Source organism: Haliotis asinina, chromosome 5 (assembly GCF_037392515.1).
Source record: "Haliotis asinina isolate JCU_RB_2024 chromosome 5, JCU_Hal_asi_v2, whole genome shotgun sequence".
In the NCBI taxonomy this organism is placed as follows: domain Eukaryota; kingdom Metazoa; phylum Mollusca; class Gastropoda; order Lepetellida; family Haliotidae; genus Haliotis; species Haliotis asinina.
Window position 1 is genome coordinate 61,429,442 of NC_090284.1, and position 24,784 is coordinate 61,454,225.

At 40.0% G+C, this 24,784-nt stretch overlaps 1 protein-coding gene across 4 annotated transcripts in view; it reads right to left on the reverse strand.

Annotated features, from left to right (window-relative positions):
• LOC137284992 (MAM and LDL-receptor class A domain-containing protein 1-like) overlaps positions 1-23,981 on the reverse strand; it is a 36,638-nt gene extending 12,657 nt beyond the window's left edge. Inside the window, exons 1-11 of one of the 4 annotated variants that reach the window (XM_067817093.1) lie at positions 23,694-23,771; positions 18,980-19,071; positions 8,963-8,996; positions 8,097-8,143; positions 7,706-7,750; positions 5,929-6,004; positions 5,258-5,375; positions 4,555-4,730; positions 1,622-1,846; positions 688-864; positions 2-166 (exon numbers count right to left, since the gene is read on the reverse strand). In XM_067817093.1, coding sequence (XP_067673194.1) covers positions 2-166; positions 688-864; positions 1,622-1,846; positions 4,555-4,730; positions 5,258-5,375; positions 5,929-6,004; positions 7,706-7,750; positions 8,097-8,143; positions 8,963-8,996; positions 18,980-19,051 — 1,135 coding nt within the window. In that variant the 5' untranslated portion in view covers positions 19,052-19,071; positions 23,694-23,771. Of the gene's footprint in view, position 1; positions 167-687; positions 865-1,621; positions 1,847-4,554; positions 4,731-5,257; positions 5,376-5,928; positions 6,005-7,705; positions 7,751-8,096; positions 8,144-8,962; positions 8,997-18,979; positions 19,072-19,221; positions 19,541-23,693 lie in introns of those variants that run through there. The other 3 variants (XM_067817096.1, XM_067817095.1, XM_067817094.1) reach the window with 3 other exon arrangements.
• Positions 23,982-24,784: the final 803 nt, after the last annotated feature.

Below are 24,784 nucleotides of genomic sequence, written 5' to 3' on the forward strand. Positions count from 1 at the left end.
CCTTCTGACGTCCCCATGGTATGGTCCGCCTTGGGTCCAGTAGAGTCTGACGGCGTGCTGCGATTGTGGAGAGTCCAGTTCTGCTCGTCAGTGTAATCCTGCTTCCAGCCACACAGGTTCCCTTGGTCAAAGTTGCAGTAGTGCAGGTAACCTCCTTTGTACGAAACTGAAAACGACAGCATGTTGTCCGGTAAGGACGTTACGTCATGTATGAGTGAGTCTGGCTTATGGCCGCCATTTACAGGTGCCGGCCATTGGGCAGGTAAAGGGACCCCAAAGAGCTACACACTTTATTTTAATTTTCAGGTTCGAACCTGATTAGTCGGCGCGAGGAGCCATGAACTAGGCTATCCCACTACCCCGACCCCTCACTGTAAAGGGAGAGTTAATGTTAATATATATGGACCAAACACCTCTGAAATTTTACCTTTTGACGTAACAGTGGTTGAAAAAAGCGTTGGGACTCGGTTTGTCGCCTGTTTTCTAATTACGAAATGATTAATGATATGAAGGCGTAGCATATTATAGCAGAGGGGGAGGTAACCTATCCAGAAGTTTTAAGTAGATGTAACTGCTACTTCAGTTTGACTTCATTTGTTAGTTTGCAAAGCAGTAGGAAGACTGGCAACAAACTTAAGTAGTTGTGGGTTCTCTAACACCAGGGGGTCACACACGGCTTCTACTCACGCAGACAGACTGGGAAGTTGCCAGTCCAGTCCCCAAGGTCCATGCAGAATCTAGCGTTACTTCCCACCAATGTATAGCCAGTTTGACACTTGTACTTCACCGTCTTCGACACCCTGAAGTCGTCGCCATCGCGGACGCCATTCTTGGGGAAACCTGCGTCGGGGCAGTGAGTGATATCTGTGGAGTGGATATCAGAAATTGATGATATTGTACTGAATAACATACTGATTGTAGGAAGCGTTTATAACGATGCAATCAATATTTGGAAGAGATAGTACAACGTGACACTAAGGCGCCTTATTGTAATCTCGTTCAGCTGTGTTGTTCACATTAGATATATATGATACTATCATAATCGTTTATGTGCATATACTACCAAAACGTCCACGCTAAACAACAGACCCGCGAAGTCCGCGTTAGAATTGGTCTTCAGCAATCCACGTGTGTCTTAAGCGGGGACTAACGGGATCGGGTGGCCAAGTTCGATGACTTGGTTGACACATGTCATCTATTCTCAGTTGCTTATATCGATGATCGTGCTGTAAAACGTGTAATTGGGCATAAAACGAAAAACAACTAAGACAGTTATATGAATTAATTTCAATTAACGGTCCAGGGCCGTTTCACAAAACTCCCGTAAGCCTAAGGTCTCGTAACTTTTCTCGTAACATTCCTACTTCCTATGTTACAGTATAGGAATTACGAATGCTACGAGAAAAGTTACGAGACCTTAGGCTTACGAGAGTTTTGTGAAAGGGGCCCCAGCCACGTATCTATTTAACTTTACCAAAGGCGTCAGCTTATATTATATTACTTCTTGTTTCTGTCACGGGAGCCTCTTCTGTTTGTCCGAAGCACCATCGACCACACGTATCTAGCACCAGATTTCAACCTACATCTCGATGTGATGTAGGGAATTCACGTGCATACTCACTGCATCTGTACAGCCTGTTAATCTTGACTATATCGATGTCAGACAGGTGCTCTCTCTGCCCCATGACCACACCTCTGGGTAGAGGGAACTTGGAGAGGATGGTAGGCTTGGACCTATCCAAGGCGAAGGTGTTGTTGCGGTAGTGCATGATAGAACCGTAGTCGTAGGGAGCTCCGAGGGTGTCGATGTCGTCGGAGGAGTAAGACTTGAAGTTGTCCTCGTGTTCTGGAAATCGTGGTAAATTTTATGTACTGTATATGTTATGAATATATTGCATTTATCGTGTGAACAGAGATAGTGTGGCCATTATGCTTATCATACTTGGAACCAGCTATCTTCATACCCATACAAGAAGATCAACAACGTTGCCAATATTCTCTTTATCCTACATGACGTTTAGAGGAGAATATGGGGTAAACGGCAATGCTTGATATAGAGGCTAACAAAAAGGTGCAGTGACCGAAACGAGAGTAACACACAGCTGAAGGATGACAATATGTAACGTGAAGTTGGGAAAGAAGTGAGTTCCTTAGACCTGATCTACTTTAGCTCTTTCATCCGACATGATGGTGATATAGTGACCTCTATCAGGCCCTCTATGCACACATTTAGTTATGTTAGTTACACGATTGTGATATAGTGATCTCTATCAGATCCTCGATGCTCACCTTTACCTGTGTCATGCACTTGATGGTGATGTAGTTTTCTCTGTCAGACCCTCTACGCTCACCTTTAGCTATGTTATCCCACATGATGGTGATATAGTTTTCTCTGTCAGACCCTCTACGCTCACCTTTAGCTATGTTATCCCACGTGATGGTGATATAGTTTTCTCTGTCAGACCCTCTATGCTCACCTTTAGCTATGTTATCCCACATGATGGTGATATAGTTTTCTCTGTCAGACCCTCTATGCTCACCTTTAGCTATGTTATCCCACATGATGGTAATGTAGTGATCTCTGTCAGACCCTCTATGCTCACCTTTAGCTATGTTATCCCACATGATGGTAATGTAGTGATCTCTGTCAGACCCTCTATGCTCACCTTTAGCTATGTTATCTCACATGATGGTAATGTAGTGATCTCTGTCAGACCCTCTATGCTCACCTTTAGCTATGTTATCCCACATGATGGTAATGTAGTGATCTCTGTCAGACCCTCTATGCTCACCTTTAGCTATGTTATCCCACATGATGGTAATGTAGTGATCTCTGTCAGACCCTCTATGCTCACCTTTAGCTATGTTATCTCACATGATGGTGATGTAGTGATCTCTGTCAGACCCTCTATGCTCACCTTTAGCTATGTTATCCCACATGATGGTGATGTAGTGATCTCTGTCAGACCCTCTATGCTCACCTTTAGCTATGTTATCCCACATGATGGTGATGTAGTGATCTCTGTCAGACCCTCTATGCTCACCTTTAGCTATGTTATCCCACATGATGGTGATGTAGTGATCTCTGTCAGACCCTCTATGCTCACCTTTAGCTATGTTATCCCACATGATGGTAATGTAGTGATCTCTGTCAGACCCTCTATGCTCACCTTTAGCTATGTTATCCCACATGATGGTGATGTAGTGATCTCTGTCAGACCCTCTATGCTCACCTTTAGCTATGTTGTCCCACATGATGGTGATGTAGTGATCTCTGTCAGACCCTCTATGCTCACCTTTAGCTATGTTATCCCACATGATGGTAATGTAGTGATCTCTGTCAGACCCTCTATGCTCACCTTTAGCTATGTTATCCCACATGATGGTAATGTAGTGATCTCTGTCAGACCCTCTATGCTCACCTTTAGCTATGTTATCCCACATGATGGTAATGTAGTTATCTCTGTCAGACCCTCTATGCTCACCTTTAGCTATGTTATCCCACATGATGGTGATGTAGTGATCTCTGTCAGACCCTCTATGCTCACCTTTAGCTATGTTATCCCACATGATGGTAATGTAGTGATCTCTGTCAGACCCTCTATGCTCACCTTTAGCTATGTTGTCTCACATGATGGTAATGTAGTAATCTCTGTCAGACCCTCTATGCTCACCTTTAGCTATGTTATCCCACATGATGGTGATGTAGTGATCTCTGTCAGACCCTCTATGCTCACCTTTAGCTATGTTATCCCACATGATGGTGATGTAGTGATCTCTGTCAGACCCTCTATGCTCACCTTTAGCTATGTTATCCCACATGATGGTAATATAGTTTTCTCTGTCAGACCCTCTATGCTCACCTTTAGCTATGTTATCCCACATGATGGTAATGTAGTGATCTCTGTCAAACCCTCTATGCTCACCTTTAGCTATGTTATCCCACATGATGGTAATGTAGTGATCTCTGTCAGACCCTCTATGCTCACCTTTAGCTATGTTATCTCACATGATGGTGATGTAGTGATCTCTGTCAGACCCTCTATGCTCACCTTTAGCTATGTTATCCCACATGATGGTGATGTAGTGATCTCTGTCAGACCCTCTATGCTCACCTTTAGCTATGTTTTCCCACATGATGGTAATGTAGTGATCTCTGTCAGACCCTCTATGCTCACCTTTAGCTATGTTATCCCACATGATGGTAATATAGTTTTCTCTGTCAGACCCTCTATGCTCACCTTTAGCTATGTTATCCCACATGATGGTAATGTAGTGATCTCTGTCAAACCCTCTATGCTCACCTTTAGCTATGTTATCCCACATGATGGTAATGTAGTGATCTCTGTCAGACCCTCTATGCTCACCTTTAGCTATGTTATCCCACGATGGTAATGTAGTGATCTCTGTCAGACCCTCTATGCTCACCTTTAGCTATGTTATCCCACATGATGGTAATGTAGTGATCTCTGTCAGACCCTCTATGCTCACCTTTAGCTATGTTATCCCACATGATGGTAATGTAGTGATCTCTGTCAGACCCTCTATGCTCACCTTTAGCTATGTTATCCCACATGATGGTAATGTAGTGATCTCTGTCAGGTCGACTATGCTCATGCCAGAACCCAAGAGCATGCATCAGCTCGTGCATGATGGTGCCTTTGTTGTCACAGTTGGAGTCGATAGACACCTTCTGCTTTCCTCCCTTCCGACCAACGGAGCTCGAGCAGCTGTATGTTGGAAACATACCAAATAATTAGACATGATTGTTGAAATTGGATAAAAAAAATCTCTTGACGTGTGGTGAACCTTCCAGACATGGCTGTTCGTGTAACTGAGCACATGAACTCACATATGAATAGTGTATTAGACCTGGTATGGGGAATTCGTTTCGTTTCGTTTGTTTTTGCTATACAGTTGATAAAGCTGCCATGTAACCATCTATAACAGAGTGTCGTACGTATGTCATTCGTATGTCAGTTAGCTTACAGGAATTTCATGTTTTATAATACCACGATCGCACCTTTCAGAACATTACATATATTATATACGCTTTGATGTCATAACACATTATGTAACAATGATCTACTTATAATACCATGCAGTATATAAGAAGGGAAGAACATTACGAACACCTTAAACCATTCATAAAATCAAATTTATATAATGAATATGAAAATTTGACAGAACAAAGTCTTTTCGACACTGTCGATGCTGTGAAAGATCTGGTTGAGTACTGTATAAACAAAGAATTTACCCTCCATCGGGCAGAATTCGAATGTAATCTGGCTCGATAGTCCGAGGTCGGAACCGGACACATGTTTTTTGCTCGAATTCCTCCATAGCCATTCGCATTTCACGGCGCTGTTTGTCATCTGAAATGAAAATAGTTATGACGAAAGTTATATTATAATTCCTTGAATATCCGGGTCAGAATTTTTGTCTTGAGCAACCCATGCTTGTTGTAAGAGGCGACTAACGGAATCCGGTGTGGTTCGTTGACTTAACGGATGTGGGACATCACATCCCGGTTGCACAGATCGGTGCTTATGATGTCAATCACCGGGTTGTCTAGTCCAGAAACGATTACCTCCAGACCATTGCTGAGTGTGACATTAAATAACAAAAGAGCAACGTGGCAGTGATAACAGGAAATTTGGGTAAAATATTGATAATGTAAGGAAAGTAGTTACATAACGAGATTTGTAAGAGTTCACCCCATGTATTTTCGTAATATATAAACAGAGATGAAACCAAAGAACGTAGAAATATGCAACACCCACAGACGAAGCGCGGGCTGTGTGTAATTAAAGACTTGATAGCCTCAAAAGAGCACTACGATGCACCTCCTGGTATTTTAAGCTGAGAGTATGAGGGCGTGAAACAGCCTAGATTACTGCATCCCCATCCTGGTACACATGCACTTACCATAGGAACTCTGTATTTCATAAGGAACTGTTCTATTGAGCCATGTTCCGTACAAATCTCTCACAGCATTCCGTCTCTGTAAATACACAACGGTACGTATATGTTAGATGTGGAGTTTTGATAATGCTTTTGTTTGAGACACTGGGGCGATAGCTAACCCCGTTGATTGGTTGATATTTGAGAATATGAAATGGAGGAAACCATATCAAAGAATATAGCACAACACTAGGACGGAAGGATCGTATGATCAAACTTGCATTTTGATCCTTGAAAGGACACGCTGATAACCGCGAGTTTTGAGAAACAAATAAATAGAACTATAATAACACATTTACGCTTTATATAGCCATAACTTCAAACTTCATTCAAGAATATTTTTCTATTTCTAAATGGATGTGGGTTAGTTAATTATCCGCAAGCTTGGGTGGTTTTCTGATAATCATTCTGTTAAATGTTAATTTACACTAATGTGCTGACTCGACAAAGAATAAATAATGAATGTTGTTTCCTCTGTGAAGAATGTTGAGAGAGGTACATTGAGAGTAGGACATGCCACAGATATTTGGTTTTATGTCTTCCGACACTGACATACTTGAAACAGAAGTGGAACTATTGCACAGTTATACGTAATTACGTTTCCTTAAGAAATCACCACTGTCATTAAGCGCAGACGTATGTCTGAATTACACTTTACACTCAAGAACCTCCAATAGAATGGTCGTAGTCAGAGTGGAATACACAGCGAATTTTGTCTATACCGACATCTTAATAGTCCGTCTGTCTGTAGAAACCGACATAAACAACGGTAATACGGTTGTTAACGCTGTTCAAGGTCGGTCTGACATTGCGGGTAAAAAACGCCTTTCCTTGGTAAACCATGCTCCATTCATGAGAGACGTTTCCAGGAATATCATATATCGCGATTTCATCTCCTCCTGTAAACATGGCTCACATAGCTGTGCACTCAGTAATGTTGGGCCATGTTCCACTACTACCCGTGTAATAAATTCCTCTTGAGTAGAAATGGATTTACTTCATGGGTTCTTGATTCAGAGGGGGATGTGAATCTGGACCAAAAGCAATTTCAAGTGCTTCGTGATGAAACAGAAAATTCGAAGCATGCACATGTGCACGAGACAGAACAGAACGCACAAAACATTCAAGATCAAGGCCACGGGCGTAAAACACAAAGAAAGATGCTAAGATCACGGGCGTTCTGTGTGGCATGTAGATTCCATGCAGGAAAAAGGAAGTGTACAAGGGAATGGTAGCACAAGAATGGGAGCAACATAGACTACTTTCACTATCTTCAGACTGGTTGGAATTAACATTTGAACTATCGTTTATAAATATGCAACACTAATACGCTATGTAATACCTCTATGTTAAAAACTTTGTATTCCGATTGCTGCCACAAAGACGACTTAAACCACCTAAAAGATGCCAAAGGACACTCGATTATCCGACGACTGTTATGTCTATCTGTCTCTTGATGGGGATATAGTTATCTGTTATCTGTTGAACGCTACTAATTTCAAAGAATAGGGCATTCTATACTTTGTTTGGATTGTAGACTTTTCACAAAGTAATAGCTCAGGACATGCTTGTAGGTTAGTGCTGTTTAATGTAGGTGAAACTTTGAAAATAAACATGCTGAGAAACAGCAAATGTTAAAAAGACATATTTACTACAAATACAAAGAAGCTGAATGGATGCTGAATGTGACATGACGTGCAGGACAAGAGAGGCACTACAGGCCAGTCTTACAGAATAGCACCTTAGGTTGTCTTCGTTTCCGTACAGCCCCAAACATGTCATTCACCTTCCGGGGTCCAACAAACACGTCAACATCAGTTTAGTATCATTTGACAGATTAGGTTTGGTGGCGAGTTTGAGGCAAATAGTCATCACTAATCATACCAGAAAACGTTTTCAATCGATACTAATTAGATACGGAATAGATACTCGTATTAGAAGCTTCTTGTGAATATTAAAAAGTCGTGAAAAAACAATTTAAAAAGAGCTTGCATCAAAATGTGTTTGTATTCGACTTTATGATGTTACAGATGTCTGTACTTATATGTACATTAACCTATAATGTAGATTTAAAATGACACGACGGTTTGTATGTGAACATTTGTATGTGAACATTTACTACTGGGACTTACCAAGTCAACCACAATGTCTCCCTCGGACAGAAACACAGAATGAATACCTGAAAATATATAACTGAAAACATTAAGCTAAAATGGAAGGTATGTTCACAAGAGTAGTGATCAAAGTATGATACTGTGTGCATACCAGTGAATGGTTCATGCTTGCTGAGAACCCGCGAAGGCCCGGGATAGAACTGATCTGCGGCTACACGTTTGTCGTAAAGGGCGACTACGGGATCGGTTGGTCAGGCTTGCTGACTTGGTTGACACATAACATCGGGTCTCCGTTGCGCAGATCGATACTCATGTTGTTGATCACTGGATTGTCTGGTACAGACTCAGTTATTTCAAGACTGCCGCCATCTAGCTGGAATATTGCTGGGTGTGGCATAAACTAAATTCCCTCACTCACTGACTGCTAAAAGGCACTCTTAACGTTTCACGAAATGACACAAATGTTTGTACAACAAATCATGTAACAACCATCATAGTATGAAACAATATGAAACATCGGTTTAGCCTTATAGGACAACAGAACAATTAACCCTCACGTGTAAGGAGAATGTATAGTAGTCCCGTATCACATGATTGTTCAGTATAGACAGACACACTACCTGGCGGTAGAAAGTGGTAGTATACATAGTATAAGTATATATGTCGCGATGGCAAAATCGAATGTGTCATATTTCGCCCCATTAACTTTGATCTCTGTCTTGAGGCTTTTGCGATATTGTTGCAGCACAGTCCATTTCCCTGAAAAGCACTAAACTTGTGTTATTCTGTTATAACTCTGTAGTTCCTCTTGTCCCGAACTCCGATAACCAGATGTAGATGATGTTACCAAAGACGTATGTACAGTAGTTCCTGCTATTACTTACCAGCATTTTCTTCTGGATATATTTCCCTCCCATTCTGAAAACAAGAGGGAATGATGTTGTTAAATGCAAATGCATTTAATTTACGTATTTGCATTGAAAATATAAGATAATAAGATGTACGTATCCTTGTCACGTAAATGTCAGTTCAGTCAGCCATGGCCAAGGGTTTATTGTTGCACGATGGGCCAGATAGCAAATACCATTTCACAAGTTGGATATAATTAACGAATCAATCCGTTGTAAAGTCCTTCAATCTTGTCCACGTGAAGGTCAACACTACGGAATCAGGTAAGTTGGATATGTAAGGTGTAGAGAGACCTAAATTCAAGCAATTAATGATTTAAGCCATTTTCATGCGTCTAAATGGTGGAAATCAACATTAATACTTTCACACAAATACACAAACAAAACCAGAGTCTAACCCACGTCACAATCGTACAACACATTAACATGTTATCTGGTCATCCACCCAGGTATATCATGCATTCACACTTCTTGTACTTGCAAACATAACAAAACGTCATTCGCTTGTCCATGTGCCTCGTGCAGGTAACATACAGAATGTGACACATTATGGGCACATTTTAGCTATTAATATTAGAAACTTGCTACGAACTCTCGTACACGTTTAAAATAACAGCTAAAATATTTAAATAATACACATGTATATAACACTTGTACTCAATTTTTGCAAGTATACGGTGGATTTGGTATGTTTTCCGTGGCGAATACAGCTTAAGTTATGTAAATATTAGTTAGAATTGCACTCCCAATGTTTCCAACGCCCCAAACAAACACACACCCGTGAAAATTGACTCTGGCACGAATCCATTTAAAACAAATCACGATTTTAAATCGAGAATGCTTGACTATCTATTTCATAGAGGGCATTGCGACATAACTTGGAAGTTGCACTTAGTCAAGTCTTTGTCCACTGATCTCCCGAAAACTCTCATTGACAAACTGCAAAAACACACGAATCCATCGTGCAGACGGTTAATAAATACTCGGATGTTTTGTTTGGTTATTATCTGGAGTTGAATGTCAAATACATGTAATCTGAGGGGCTTATCAGCCGTGACCATTTGAAAAGGATGATACCTTTATTCTGTCTGTGAGACTTGTATGGTGAAGCTTGTCCTAATTTCAACAAAATCTGCCTGATACAATGCCATTATGTGTGAAGAACAGAATGTTTGAACATGTGGTCTGTTTGGGAACATTTCATTTTCTTTTAAATATTTTGGTTATGCTTAAAGGTGTAATGATTACATAAATATAGATGCCTTGATAGCAAATGATAATGATGATATTTCTTACATTGCCGGTCTGATATCCGACCTTGAAAAAATACATATCACTACCTGCCGAAACAGCTAAACTATACCCCAGAACACTTTAAAGATAGAGAGCAACAAACGGTTACAGCTGGGCCTTTGAGTACACATCTGTAAGAAGGTGGTATTCTTTGTCAGTTGCGTAATCTCTGAGAAGTTGGGATGACTTGCTACCAAAGAAGCACAGTCTAGACTTTCGAAGCTCTCTTAGAGCTAAGATGATCGTAAGTTAATGTTAATTTATGGCACTTACGACTATTACAGCTCTAAGAGAGCTTCGAAAATCTTGGCCCAGATTTCTATTCAACGTTCTGTGTCCGGGTGTATATAAAGTTTGACTTTACAATGATGTTGTATGAGACTGGACGATGCCTATGAAGCACGGAATACAGTCCGGGGCCCGTTTCACAAGCGATCTTAACGCTACGACTCTCTTCAGTCTGTGTTGAAGTATGGAAGTTACGACCACCTTAACGCTACGGTCACTTTGTGAAACGGGGTCTGCACGCGGACTGCCTCTGGGAAGTAAACAGGGACGCCTTAGCCAACTCAAGTCAGCCGTGACCCCAGACTTGAGGAGATACACCGACGGAAATTCTCTTCATATAGTTCTTAATACAAGTAATTAACTCGTACTCGTGAACTAGAGTCTAGTTCATACAGCGTCTCCTCGGAGAATGTAAGCCCGATGGTCGAATCCAAATGACTTAAAAAGATACTACCTGTGAATACTGTGTCTGAGAGGGGTATTCAAGTGACAAGCTATCTCCTTCGGCTAGGACTAGAAAAGTGCGGGCTGGAACGAGCAGGCACTCACACCTATTTGTCATTTGCGTGCATGTCAGATTTCACGTAAATAAAATACATTGTGTCTATAAGGGGAATCGAACCAGGTCCACTGCATGACGAGCGCACACCTTAACCACAAGACTACCTCACCGCCCCCAATACGTAGCCTGACGCTAAGGTGACACCACATGTGTCATGTGCTTCGTTGTGAAGCAGGACTGACGTCATTAAAACTCTGAGGAGTCAAGCCGCCAATAACGGTCACCCATTCGAGCACAGCCAGCGCCAATTGTTGTTTAACTTCATCTGATTGTGATCTGATCTCTATCCACAGGGTCACACCGCTACACATATTTATATTTGTCAATGTACCCGGAGGGTCGCGGGTGCATCAGCTTTGCAGTCTGTTATGTCATTACTTAGAGTTCAACGTGTTCCTCTTCACTTTCCCATTTCGTGATTAGATATGCAGCAAACCAGTTCCACGAAAATGTGTTATTTTGACAGCTTCTAAATGAATATTCACCATCACATCATAATGACATAACCGTGTCGAAATATGTTTAATTTACAAGTTCCTCAATTCTACACGTATGTGGCACGTATAGGATCTATGCAATATGTTGCAGCTCTGTAGTAGACTGGAAAGTCGGGGTTTAATACGCTCACCTATCAAATAACATTTAAACGTGGTAGGTCCTGTGACTGTGTATGGGATGAACCAAAGACTGGTCGACTCGTCAGTCACGTTAGTGGACCTACATTGGATGCCTATATTAAACTTAGGCACACTGGCTTGTAGTCCTAAAATTATTCGTACAACCGGGATAACATACATGCACGCACGCGCACACGCACACACGCACACACGCACGCACGCGCATATGACATGAGAGTAAAATGAGTCACTGCATCTGAGTAAGATGTTCCCAGTAAGGCACACACGCTACATAATGGTGAAGGAAAGGTTAAAGACCACCTAGGAAAATGTACAGTTAGTGTCCCGACCTATACCCGGCGTGAATATCTGGATCTGAACAGTAACGCTTTTCAGCGATTACTTGACAATGTAAAGTAAAACCACGGACAAAATTACTTATTCCCATCACGCCTACAGCAAATCGCGTTTGGTCACCGCATTGTGTTTGCTATTTCTAATCAAAGTGGCATAAAATTTCAATTTGAACATGGCCATCACAGTGAATGCTTTATTTTCAAACATTTCGTTCTAATTAGTACACTTGGGTAGGTGCTGCCATTATTCACATGATTTTAGCATGGGAGTCTACACATTGTCACTTGATACAGACAGATTATACGTCTGTTACATGCAATCAAATCAGTATTGTAAGGACGATTCAGACATATCCTATTCATCACTTGTACTGTCAAAAGAAAGTATACCCCCTTGTTTGATGAAGCCTTAGACTGAAACAACCAAAGTTGGTCGATAGTGACGTATGTATAGGGATAGTAAGGGCCTCCTTTCACGAAGCACTAAGGCGATCGTAAGTCACTAAGGTAACCTTAGAGCGCTGTTAAAGAATGGGTTTTAAGGTTAGCCTTAATAAAGGTTGCTTCGTGAAAGGAGCCCAGGTTGGTTTTGTACATGAAATGACTGTTTTAAGCCTAGCAATACTTTGATAACGTTTGCATCAATTCAATTGTTGAAGTATTTTCTTTTTTTGTTCCCTGGAGTTTGATTGATAATTGGGGGCTGGACAGCCTACCTTTTTAAACTCCGCTCGTTATGGTGAAGACCGGGGTTCGATTCCCAAAAGGTACAATGTGAAGTCTATTTCTGGTGTCCCCGTCGTGATGTTGCTGGAATATTGCTAAAAGCGGCGTAAAACAACATTCACCCGTTTAACTGATTATTGAAAAATTAACGTCTGTAGTAGTAAATGTGATATTAATCCCAAACATTGTGTTCTTAACCACATGATTTATCTCACATAAACTCCTTACAACTTGTATGGGAGTATCTGATATGCATATAGTATTACTGTACCAAGTGTTGTAGATATGGATATATATCGAACATAAATAGTATTTAAACATGCTTTCAGCTACAGGGCATTTGGTATACTGGTGTGGAATTGTAGGTTACTGCTCCACCTCTTCCACATTGTCTGATACATATTTGTAACATCACAGTACCCCTTGTATACTGGTCTTCGGCAACCCATGCCTGCAGTAAGAGGCAACTAACGGGATCAACAGGTCATGCTCGCTGACTTGGTTGACACACGCTATCTTACCCGAAATAAATATATCAATGCTTGATCACTGGATTATCTGGATCAGGCTCGATTATTTACAGACCACTTCCATATAACAGGAATACTGTGTAACGCCGCTTTGTATGTGCTCATTGACTTGGCTGACACATTTCATCGTATCCAGCTGCGTAGATCGATGTTCATGATGTAAATCACTGGATTGCCTGGTCTAGACTCGACTATTTACAGACCGTTGTCATAAAGTTGGAATATTCTGCTGGAGTATTTAACACGAGAACCTACAGGAACAACGGGAACATAGTTACAGTGTAAAGGACATAGCCATTATTTCCATTTGATATATCAACTAACTGGGATAGAGACATTAACTATTTAATATTAGGTTAAGCCAAGATATCTGTGTGTTGTTAAGCAATATTCCAGCTATATGACTGGGTTTGAGTAACATCATTTTGATAGAAACATGTAATGCTTTCTTAAGTGATATAAGTCCCAATGAGATTTGAGATCCTTGAAGAAAACGTCAGGTTAGATATGTAAAGACTCGAATCTGGGCTAGAAAATCCAGTGACCGTTGTCATAAATTGCGAAACTAGGCGATGATGTCACCCAAGCAACGAGCACCGACTCGTCACAGGTTGTTGGTAACATTTCCGATAAGAGGATTTATCTACAATCTCATTTCTCAATATACTCCTATAAAATCCTTAAATGGAACAGCTATCGGCACATGATCGCACGTCTGAAGTGTAGGCTGGATTGAATGTTACCCTTGGTAGGCACCGATGTGTTAGATGAAGAAAGAAAATCATAAAACATATCTGTGGAGAAAGCAAATAGACGATAATAGGCGCAAATAGCTGCATAGCTAACTGAAAACAATGTGTCTGATACATCAAATCAGCATACGAAAAAATAGTTTTTGATACTTTCTTTTGTATATTAGAAAGCACGAATAGCTGAATGTCGAAAAAAACACGTGGAATACATCTGATTGGCATACAGATGATTAGTTTTTGATACAATCTTTTGTGTGTTAGAAGACGCAAATAGCTGCATGGCTAAATAAAACAGCCGCTTGCGATACATCAAATCAACATACGAAATACAGTTCTTGATACATTTTTTCCGTGTTAGAAGGCGCAAAATAGGCGCATAGCTAACAAAAAACTTTTTTGGGCACATCTGATCGCCATTCGAAAACTCGGTCGTTGTTACATTCTTTATACGTTAGAGTGGATTATATACTGGACAAATATAGTGTTTGTTTTTTTAAAAAAAATTAAATAGTGATCTATTTACTCACTGAGACACTGATAAAATATCAGACATAGAAATACCAATACCCCTAACTTATTTTCTCCAGTATATTAATTTGAGATGTGCATTTCAGTATGACTAATCCTGAGCCTTTCTGTCTTTCTTTGTGTGTGCGTGTGAGTATTGCCTGTGTGTGTGCGCCTCTCAGTGGGTTCCTGCGTCTTGGGGTATCTGTACGCATGTGAGCATTGTCTACGGATATACTGTCTCCCTGCGTACGTGTTGCTGCGTAAAACTAAACTCACACAGAGTGCATCTCTTTGCGAGTATGCCTGTCCTTATGCCTATTTGAGCCTTCTGCCCATATATCTATGAGTTCGAGTAAGACCTGCGGGCATTCGTATATCTGTAGTCGACATACTCGCGTTACCCCGAAATGTGCGTATATTGCCTACGTCTATGTATGTCTCCGTGCGCGTCAGGATTGTTTGCATATGTGTGTGTGTTTATGCGTGGGTATGCATGTCTGTTCATGCATGCGTGTGCATGTGCAATTCAGCAATGACATCAAGCAGTCTAACAAAGACTTGGTGCGGTTTCACGTGTACTTACAGTAATAGTTCAGGAAACTTTGACAATTTCATGGATGTTCTAGAATGCATTTTTTCAGTATTTGTTTTGACATTATTTATTCAGGAGAAATTAGTCTTTCAAAGCATGCAGTTAAACCGAGATTTGACTACGTTTTACAATTTAACTATCAGTGAAAGACATGCGGTACATGCAGCGAACAATGCGGGGTATTCGTATCTCTCATTGCCCCAGCCTCTCATTCCGCGGCCCCACCATGCAGGTATTCCTGCGATGACTTTAAAGGTCATGATTAGGCTCTCGCAAACACGGCGGACAAAATAGTTCGTTTAGTTCGCACAGTTGAGAAAATTACCCATGTTGACACTGGGAGCTCCGGCAGCCATTCCACATAACAGCCTTGAATTTTAAAACGAATCATAGGTGTGGACATTGCTTGGTGAGGCACATGTTACATAACGCGACACGTGAGCTTCACGGTATCCCCTGGAGTTAGTTTGTGTGCTTACTGCTTAATAAAATGTGCTAAATTGAGCTGAAACTAACACCATTTAATACATTGAAAACAATATTATTTTGTTTTAATTACAGCTGGAATTAAGTTAAAACTATTGACCACCGACAAACACCACAGGCAATGCTGTAATGAAAGAAACTTTTTGTCTTAACATACTATAGTGTATTGAAGCATACAAGACGATGATGTAATGAAGAAACCCCTTTTCGTCGCATATCACAGTGCAGTGAAGCATACGAGGCAATGCTGTAAAAAGGAAGCCTTTTTCACATTTTCAGTGTATTAAAGCAACAAGGCAATGATGTAATGAAGAGACACCTTTTTTCACACACTACAGTGTATTGAAGCATACGAGGCAATGCTGTAATGAAGGGACACCATTTCCTTCACATACTCGAGTGTATTGAAGTACATAAGGCAATGCGGTGATGAAGGAAGCCTTTCTCTTCACATACTAGAGTGTATTGAGGCACCTGGGGGAAAGTAATGAGGAGACACCCTTTTCCTTCACATACTACAGTGTATTGAAGCATACAAGGCAATGTTCTAATGAGGAGACACCCTTTTCCTTCACATACTACAGTGTATTGAAGCATACAAGGCAATGTTCTAATGAAGAGACACCCTTTTCCTTCACATACTATAGTGTATTGAAGCACACAAGGCAATGCTGTAATGAAGGAAATAATTTTCTTCACAAACTACAGTGTATTGAAGCATACAGGGCAATGCTGTAATGGAGCCCCTTTTTCTTCACAAACTACAGTGAATTGAGGCATACAGGACAATCCTGTAATGAAGAACTTTTTCCATCACAAACTACAGTGAATTGACGCATACAGGACAATGCTGTAATGAAGAACTTTTTCTTCACAAACTACAGTGTATTGAAGCATACAGGGCAATGCTGTAATGAAGCCCTTTTTCTTCACAAACTACAGAGTATTGAAGCATACAGGATAATGCTTTAATGACGGAATACTTTTCCCCAAGCGTATTACAGTGTATCGAAGAACACGTTTGCTTTAGTGCCAAGAAAGAAGAAAGCTTACTTCCATGTGTGACGGTGTCTTGACATGAAACAAGCAGGACATGTTGAAGTTTGTGATACGGATATCTCAGATGTGCTACAGACCTATCTTTTCGGTGTTTACAAAATGTTTGTAAATGTTGTGTTAAAAAGATTCTCATAAATACTTTCATGTTTTAATTCTCAGTTATGATAATTATTAACATGGTTATAAATCATATGGGATCAATGAATGATAATAATAATACTGATTTGGTTATGATTACATTTGAACTGGTGTAACATTTTCAAATACATTGCATTATTCAATTCGTAGAGTACACTTCAGTGTTGCTTCACTTGACGAGGCATTGAGCAGATAATTTATTCAAGTCAAGTGTTTTACTCAGCATGCAGGCCAAAAGAATTTATACAGTATATATGTTACAGTCAATCACATTTACATACTTCTTGAAATCAGGGTTGGTGAACATTCTTGTGAAAAAAGGAAAAGTTCTCTTTTCACATACGCGTGCCTTAAGTTTTTACATAAGTGTCTTGATGGTGATTCAAAGAAAATGTTTGAGTTTAGTAAAAGACTATCTGATAAAACAAAGCACATTCTTAAAAACGGATTTGACCAAATAATTTAACAATTAAATCTTCCAAGTCACATTTCATTGCCACCACCGCTACAGGTCAAGGGGCAATGGCGGCGATACACGATAACAGTGCTTTTCCCAGGTGAAAGTTTCGAGGCAGCATTTAAAGGCAGGTCAACTTCATCTTAATCAGAGACGAACGCGCTGGAAGATGATGAAATGTTGCACAAGATGGAGGGGAAGTTACACCGCAGAGACAAGAACAGACTAAGGCATTTTGTTTTTCATGAGACACAATAAATTAAGGTCGACTTCTAAAGATGAAATTAACTAGACTACTCAGGAAGATACTTGCGGCAGCGATTATCATAGAAGCGTGTACAATTGTGTCCCTCCCATGAGCAATGGTTAGCTTACTTCACTCCCTTGTACATTGCAGAGAATACTGCAATAGTCATGTGGGTGGAGTAATGCGCACGTGGCGAGAGTAATGAGCATGTATTGAGAGTAACATGTGTTGAGCGTCTATTGAGAGTAGTGGACAAGTGTTAACAGTAATTAGCATGTGTTAAGGGTAATGCATATATGTGGCTAGTAATGAGGCTTTGAGGAGATTAATATGCCTGTGTTTAGAGTAATGAACATGTATAAAAAGTAATGCGCTTGCATGGAGTATAATGAACATGCGTTGAAAATAACGAGCATGTATTTAAAGTAATGAACATAAGTTGAGAGTAATTGATGAGTATACGTCTAGAGTAATGAGGTTTTGAGGAGAGTATAAGCAATTGTTGATACACACATTGTGTTTCAGTCAGCCATTAGCTGGTTATTCTGACAAGCGTGTTAAAACTAAATTTCCTCCAATTTCCAATTTCCAACTCTACTTCTTTTAAACACCTTATCTTTATCTAATAAACTCTCTACACATCACATGCAGGTGAATGCCTCCTCGCATGCTAATGATGAACTCGTGCTGTACTGAGTAGAGTTACAGTACTGAAATGCCTGCTTAATCTACGGTGATACGAATCCTTACTGATTAGTGGAAAGTTAACCATGTATCTACACAAATACACCAATGCCGTATGAAGAAGAATCCTTCACCAAGGTCAGTAGCAGTAGCGAAATACCACACACTAACAGTGCTCTACTGCGAAACAGGCAAGTTATTTCAGGAAGTTTCAAGGGTAGTCAGTGTGACTTAAAATGTCTTCAGAAAGCATTGAAAAATAATAACATTGCGCGAGTGCTTTCCAGAAGCGGGAGGTCTTATAATACTCAAGAACCACATGTATCTATTTTACACGCACTTTCGGTATGTTCCCTGTACCAAGACAAATCATATATGGTTTTCACACTGGTTGAATATGTAAGCCGAGCGGAGATGATATACGACATGTGATGTTAAGCCTGGATAATAGTTGTGATATTTTAAGTCTTATTTTGAAGGTGGTGAAGTAATGGTGGATTATTGTTTAGAGTCGTTAGATAACGCATCCGTACATACACACGCGCACATAGAAAAAGATAAACAGATACACGTTCGTTCTCTCCCTCGCACACACACGCACACGCACACACACACACACGCACACACACATACTCACACACATCGACTACGTACTGATAGTCACTCACACTCACTCACACATTTCTTAGAACTTACCTTCATTGGGAAAGTATGAACATATTCCAAACTTGCTATGAGTGCTAATATTGTTGTTAGATGTCTCTTCATCCTTACTCTGCGACTGGTTCCTGGAAGTCATAAAAACCAAAGTGGTCACGTTGACTCTCCAATCAGTAACACATTCGTATCCTATTGACAGCAGGTATTTAATCTAAAGAATCATATTTTCACATTCAGGTTTCTAGCACGAACTGAAAGTGGGCAGCCTCCATAATCACCGGATTAAACGATAATCAATCAACCAGTGTGCTTTATCTCCAATCCACTCCTCAAATCTCAGTCCTTACTCTCCCGTCTGAAGAAGTTTGAGTTGCCTACAACGATTAACGATTTGAGCCATCTCTGTACAGCGAGGGGGTCACGGACGTCCGATGCCCTCAGTAACAGCGACGGCTACAGTAACGGCCAAGCAGCGTGATCGTCCGTCGTTGTTGTGTGCTGTGGCATACTTTATGTGTACATAATAAACACGCGCTTCTCCAGGATGCCATAGAAGTGAATTACGTGCATGGGTCTGGCGCCAGTTCAAAGATCTGTGAGAAGTAGACAGGTGTGCGAGACCGGCTTTCACCAGTCTGCTCTCAGAGACATGTTTCCTGTATTCTTCTAGTTAGAGCGGGCAAGTTGCGTTTACCTGATTGTTTGCGGATGATTGTTTAAAGGGTTAAAGATTACCATCAGAGAAGCTAGGCCGTATTAACTAAGCATGTTACGAGGGATCTGGCTATGCACTTAAGTATATTTAAATGTGTAATGCGCACATGGGATAAACATCCTTTGTATATATATATATCTTTTACGCATTCGCTAAATTTAGAATAAAATTTAAGTAGAATCCAACATAATATTTGTAAATGCATTGGATTAAGTGTTTTGAAGTTGAACCTATTTAAGACTACATGACATGTTATAGAGAAATAATATTTTTTTTTTACATCGTATGTTTAGAATCTCTGCCACAATCTATTTTCGTGTGATGCGTATGATCTTAAATTTAGAATCCGATGAACGTTATAATACTTAGTATCAGCCAATCGGATGATTTGATCATTTATACTTTACATTTCAAATCAGTGTTTCTAAAGTACTTTCACAGAATGATAACAGTACACAACCGAGATGTGGTGATGTGTATTGCACTGTGTATTACCTACTGATAGATTGTGCACAAATGTCTACTACGCATTTGGGGAGAATTACTCACCTCGTTGCCCAGTTACAGTACGGAATCGAAATACACGCATTATCGACGACATTGATAAGATATTTTCGTTAAAGGTCGTGACCTCACAACACTGAAAAAAATAGGACAATATCTGATGTACTGTGAATATGGAAGTCTTGTCTATAGCAGTTTGAGATGCATCCTGTCCAGCTGTCAGACGCTGACAACCACAGACTGTTGAAGGCTAGTAACTATCGGATAATCTGGATAGTCTGTAACAGTCATAATTAAGAGAAAACAATTAATTCACTTATGATAAGAGAAAACAATTAATTCACTTATAGTGCTTTTAAGAATTGAAGTTGAGAGTATAATTTCTACATTTAACTTGTGCATACAAATAGTGGGGTTTTTTTATAGTAAGACAATTCAATCACTTGAAACATTTTGTTTTCAGTTATCGCTTTATTACGAACGACACCTTTGAACCGAGTTTAACCCTCGTTTTACATAGATGTAGCGTTGAAATGTAAGTGTGTCGAATTACGATAGGTTGACGTCAGTTTGAGCCCGAATAGACTGTAAAATACGGCGTTCTGGGGATGGTGAAGAAAGTCGACGGTATGTGTCAGACTGTTTCGGGCGTCTAACCTCGGATAATACGGAGACAATAGCTAGGAAACAATCACTTCGACAGGTGTGTGATATAGCCATGTCTGTACTACCGAGTCAAAGTCGCGCACACACCACACCAAAACCCAGTCTAACATAATATATAGATAACTGACGTATGTAGAAGACATGCGACTGACAGAGCGCATAAGGGTTTGCACATTTGGGTTCTGGTTAGAAAGTAACATATCTATTGTATAATATTCTAGCGGAGATGTACATGGGGAATTCAAAGAATCTGCATTTTGTCATGCAATTAAGTGAATAGTTGACATAGAAGTTTTTAAAATACCAGCTACATACACACGATGAAATAAACCCTTGTGTGAAAAAGAAAAGTTCTGGATGAGTTTTATGAACTGTTCTACAAAACCAAACGAGAAAATGGATCGCGTGTGTTAATGCATGAGAGATACGGGCCATGTTGAATTCACGTTGAATCATTGAGGCAATCCGTTACTTTATGCTAGGTGTACGGGTAATAACTTTATGTCCATCACACAACGTATATGCACTGAAGATGTCAATGGATGACACCGCGCCTGGTTTTCCAGATATTCATTATCATCAGGCGCGAAATGTCTGTCGAGGAAACGATTTTGACAAAATCAATAAGTAATATTAACTGCATAAGGGAAATAGGTTTTCGTGTCATAATCCATGATGTCAGCACTTCTAAATTGTCATCAAAGTATCCTATTTGAAAAGGTGTACACTTGACAGTGCTTGGTCCATCACAACTTTGAAAGGTATTTTAGTTATAAAACCGCGTGTATATGGTAAAAGCCGATCAAAGGTGTTTAACGTAAATATGACATACATATCTAATAATATTAGAAATAATGATGAATAATTTTGAAAATCACCCGGTGTGGTTTGCTAAAAGCAGAGTATGTGAGTAATAATCAAATATAGGCGATAACCACTCAAGACTCGGATCACCGGTTAGTGCAGGGCTTTTCATCTCCGACGTCAGACTACCATAAAACCAAACTAAACATGTATTTTACACTTTGTTCATAGAGCATATTGGGTCGACCAGATTACACACCAGGGCAATTTTCTAGGAATAAAGAACGCACATGCGAGTTATTGTGTAAACAAATTTAAGTTAGTTACATTGAAATTCGATGGAAACGTATTTTTGATACAACAAATTCAGTTAAAATAAAATATAATGTTAAATTCAGACTTTGCTAACTGCAAAGATAATTCATTTATCAGTAGATAAGGGCAAACAACAGTTTGTCTTATCTGACACTCCCACCTTCTAAAATGTTAATCAGAGAAGTGATTCGTCAGTAATTAATTATCAGATTAATTATCAGTAGTAAATATTAAAAATGAAAACATATCTTCATTAACTATCGTGCTTTTGCTTGGATCTCAAACATTCAAACGTTAAATAAAGTGAAATTTTAAAAAAAGACATTATATGGCCACGTCTTGAAATGAATATTTCCGACACAGAGGTAGCTGTCTGGATAGTTTAATTAAGATCACGAAGAGAACACGCACCATGGGGTAGGCTTCTCGAGGCAGCTTATATAGCTGATGTTGGTAGATATCAAGAATACCTTTTTTAATTCAAGGACAAAAACGCTGTTGTCTTTGAGAAGCCATAAACGGTTTGGATGCTGATAGAAACTCAGCAGGTGATCGTGGAACAGTTCTCAATGTGTAAACTGCTGGTTTCCGTTTGTCGCGAGGGAAAAAAGGGGGTGAAGCAGAAGGCCCCCCATGAAACAATTCATCACGTGTTGCCGAAAATGGTGTCTGTTCTGACGTCACTAGTGACTTCAAACGGCCTTGATCCTATTTGCGACATGTCGCTATGTAGAAGGGATTACGACATCTCTCTTTCGACTCAACGTGAATCACATTTAAATTATGTTACAGCTAGGAAGGACTCTGTCTTTTCCTCGGTTCTCACAGAACATTCTCACAGAACAATCGCAAGACGAGTCCAACAGGAAGTCCGGATTCTTTAACAGCGCGATCACAACCCCAGACAGAATACCCCGATCTTAAAAAGTCCTTCTTTAGAAAAATCTTGAGAGATTAAGGTTCAACCTTTCATTTCAGTTTAATCTCTTTTATTTCAGTTGAACCGATTACCCGAGATACGAAATATAGAGCATGTGATCATTTAAAAGAATACCAGTTCGGAATGCATTAAACGTTTATAAATAGCTTTTATATGACAGTACTGAAAATATGATTACCTTTGATGATTTGAATCAAAACAATACTAAGAAATTTGATACTTTTTATTTCAGCAAAGGGATAAACTACTTTAAGCGAGTGCGACACTTAATGACAAATACAGTTCTGATATGAAAGGTATAAAGTGTGATATTTCGAAATAAATTTGCCGAATCTGCATGAAAATGCGTCGAAGTTCACCCAGTCCTATCAGCATGTGTGTAAAACAAGATAAAACTGTTGCGTTATGAAGTGCGTCATTACTTCTAGATGTTGTGATATTCAGAAAGGACTATGAAATTAGGAGAAAGAATAAAGCGCTAGCTTTCTTGTATTAGTTGACGCAAGTATGCTAGTTTCGTAAGTCCAAGGTTACCTTTAAGATTCACGTGTATTAATATACGAAGATACCGAAGACATACCGATCTAATTAAAGTTAGAAGACTCCGTTTGATCACGAAGGTAATGTAACTCGATCCCGATCGCGCATATAAAGATATATTAATAAATCAAAATAGCGATCCACACATAAAAACGTAATGAACAGGTGAAAATGAAATGAAACAATGAATAGTTTTTTCAAGCCATTTAAATTTCTTTTAACAATATTCATTCGAGTAGTAATTTGTGTGAATAGTAACAACTCACCTGTGAACGATGTGGTACGTATCCTTCCGCTATGAAAAGCGCCACTTGTCTGACAAAGTAATCCTTCAATACAGCTGAAAAGTGTGAGACAAGGTAACGTTGAAACAGATGCTTGTTCGTGTTAAAATTCTTGTTTAGTCAAAAACACAATTCGGTGAGTGTAAAGCCATTGAGGAAACAATTGTCTCATCAATTCCTCCCCGCCGACAAAGTTTCTTGATTGGGAGTACAGGACGAGGGCGGGAATCCTTCACAACTGTCAGTTCTGCTGCTTACAAGTTGTCGTCTGCTCAATTTTCTCTATCTCCACGACAGTGGAAATACACTCGTAATACCACAACGCTTAACATGCATTCGTTATATTTACTTTGGACCGTACTTAATTTGTGCCTGCTTGATTTCCGCAAACATTAAAAGAATTGCAAAGCGAAAATTTACGAATGAACCTGACGATGAAGAAGAGCTCTCCCCCTGCCAAGAATGAGACCATCCAAGTTGAGACCCACCTTCTTTACCTCTTAGCATCCAATGCCCGTCTTAACTCCTATGCATATTGCACACTGGGCAGGCTCAAATTCTACTCCCTTAACAAACGCCTCTTACAAAACTGCTCGGGGAGTCTTCGGTGCGATTAACCTCTGATCTTGAGAACAACTAGAAACATCCGTTGGCGTATTCAGTATCGTCTGTCCTGTCGGCATGTGACTTCTGCGTCTACAAACGACAGTTGACCAACACACAGCAAATTAACAAATTTCTAGCTTTTGTTAAACATATTACCACACATTAACATCTGCTCTACAGACGGGTTTGCGGACAATTACGATGCCAGTTTATTGTGACGATAGAAGTAGAGGACATAGAGTAAGCAAGGACTCTAACCCAAACGTTTGTGTCGGCGCGCCTCTCATATCAGCCAAATAGCCGGGATTAAGGGTATGGCTATTGTGGACCCTATGCAAATAGAGACAGGTAATTTGGACTCCCACGTATTCATGTAAAATGACTTTGGCTCGCGACCGACACTGTCAATCCTGCGCAAGCGATTTGATCATTGGTCACGGGAAATGTTGTTGTCGGACAATCTTCCT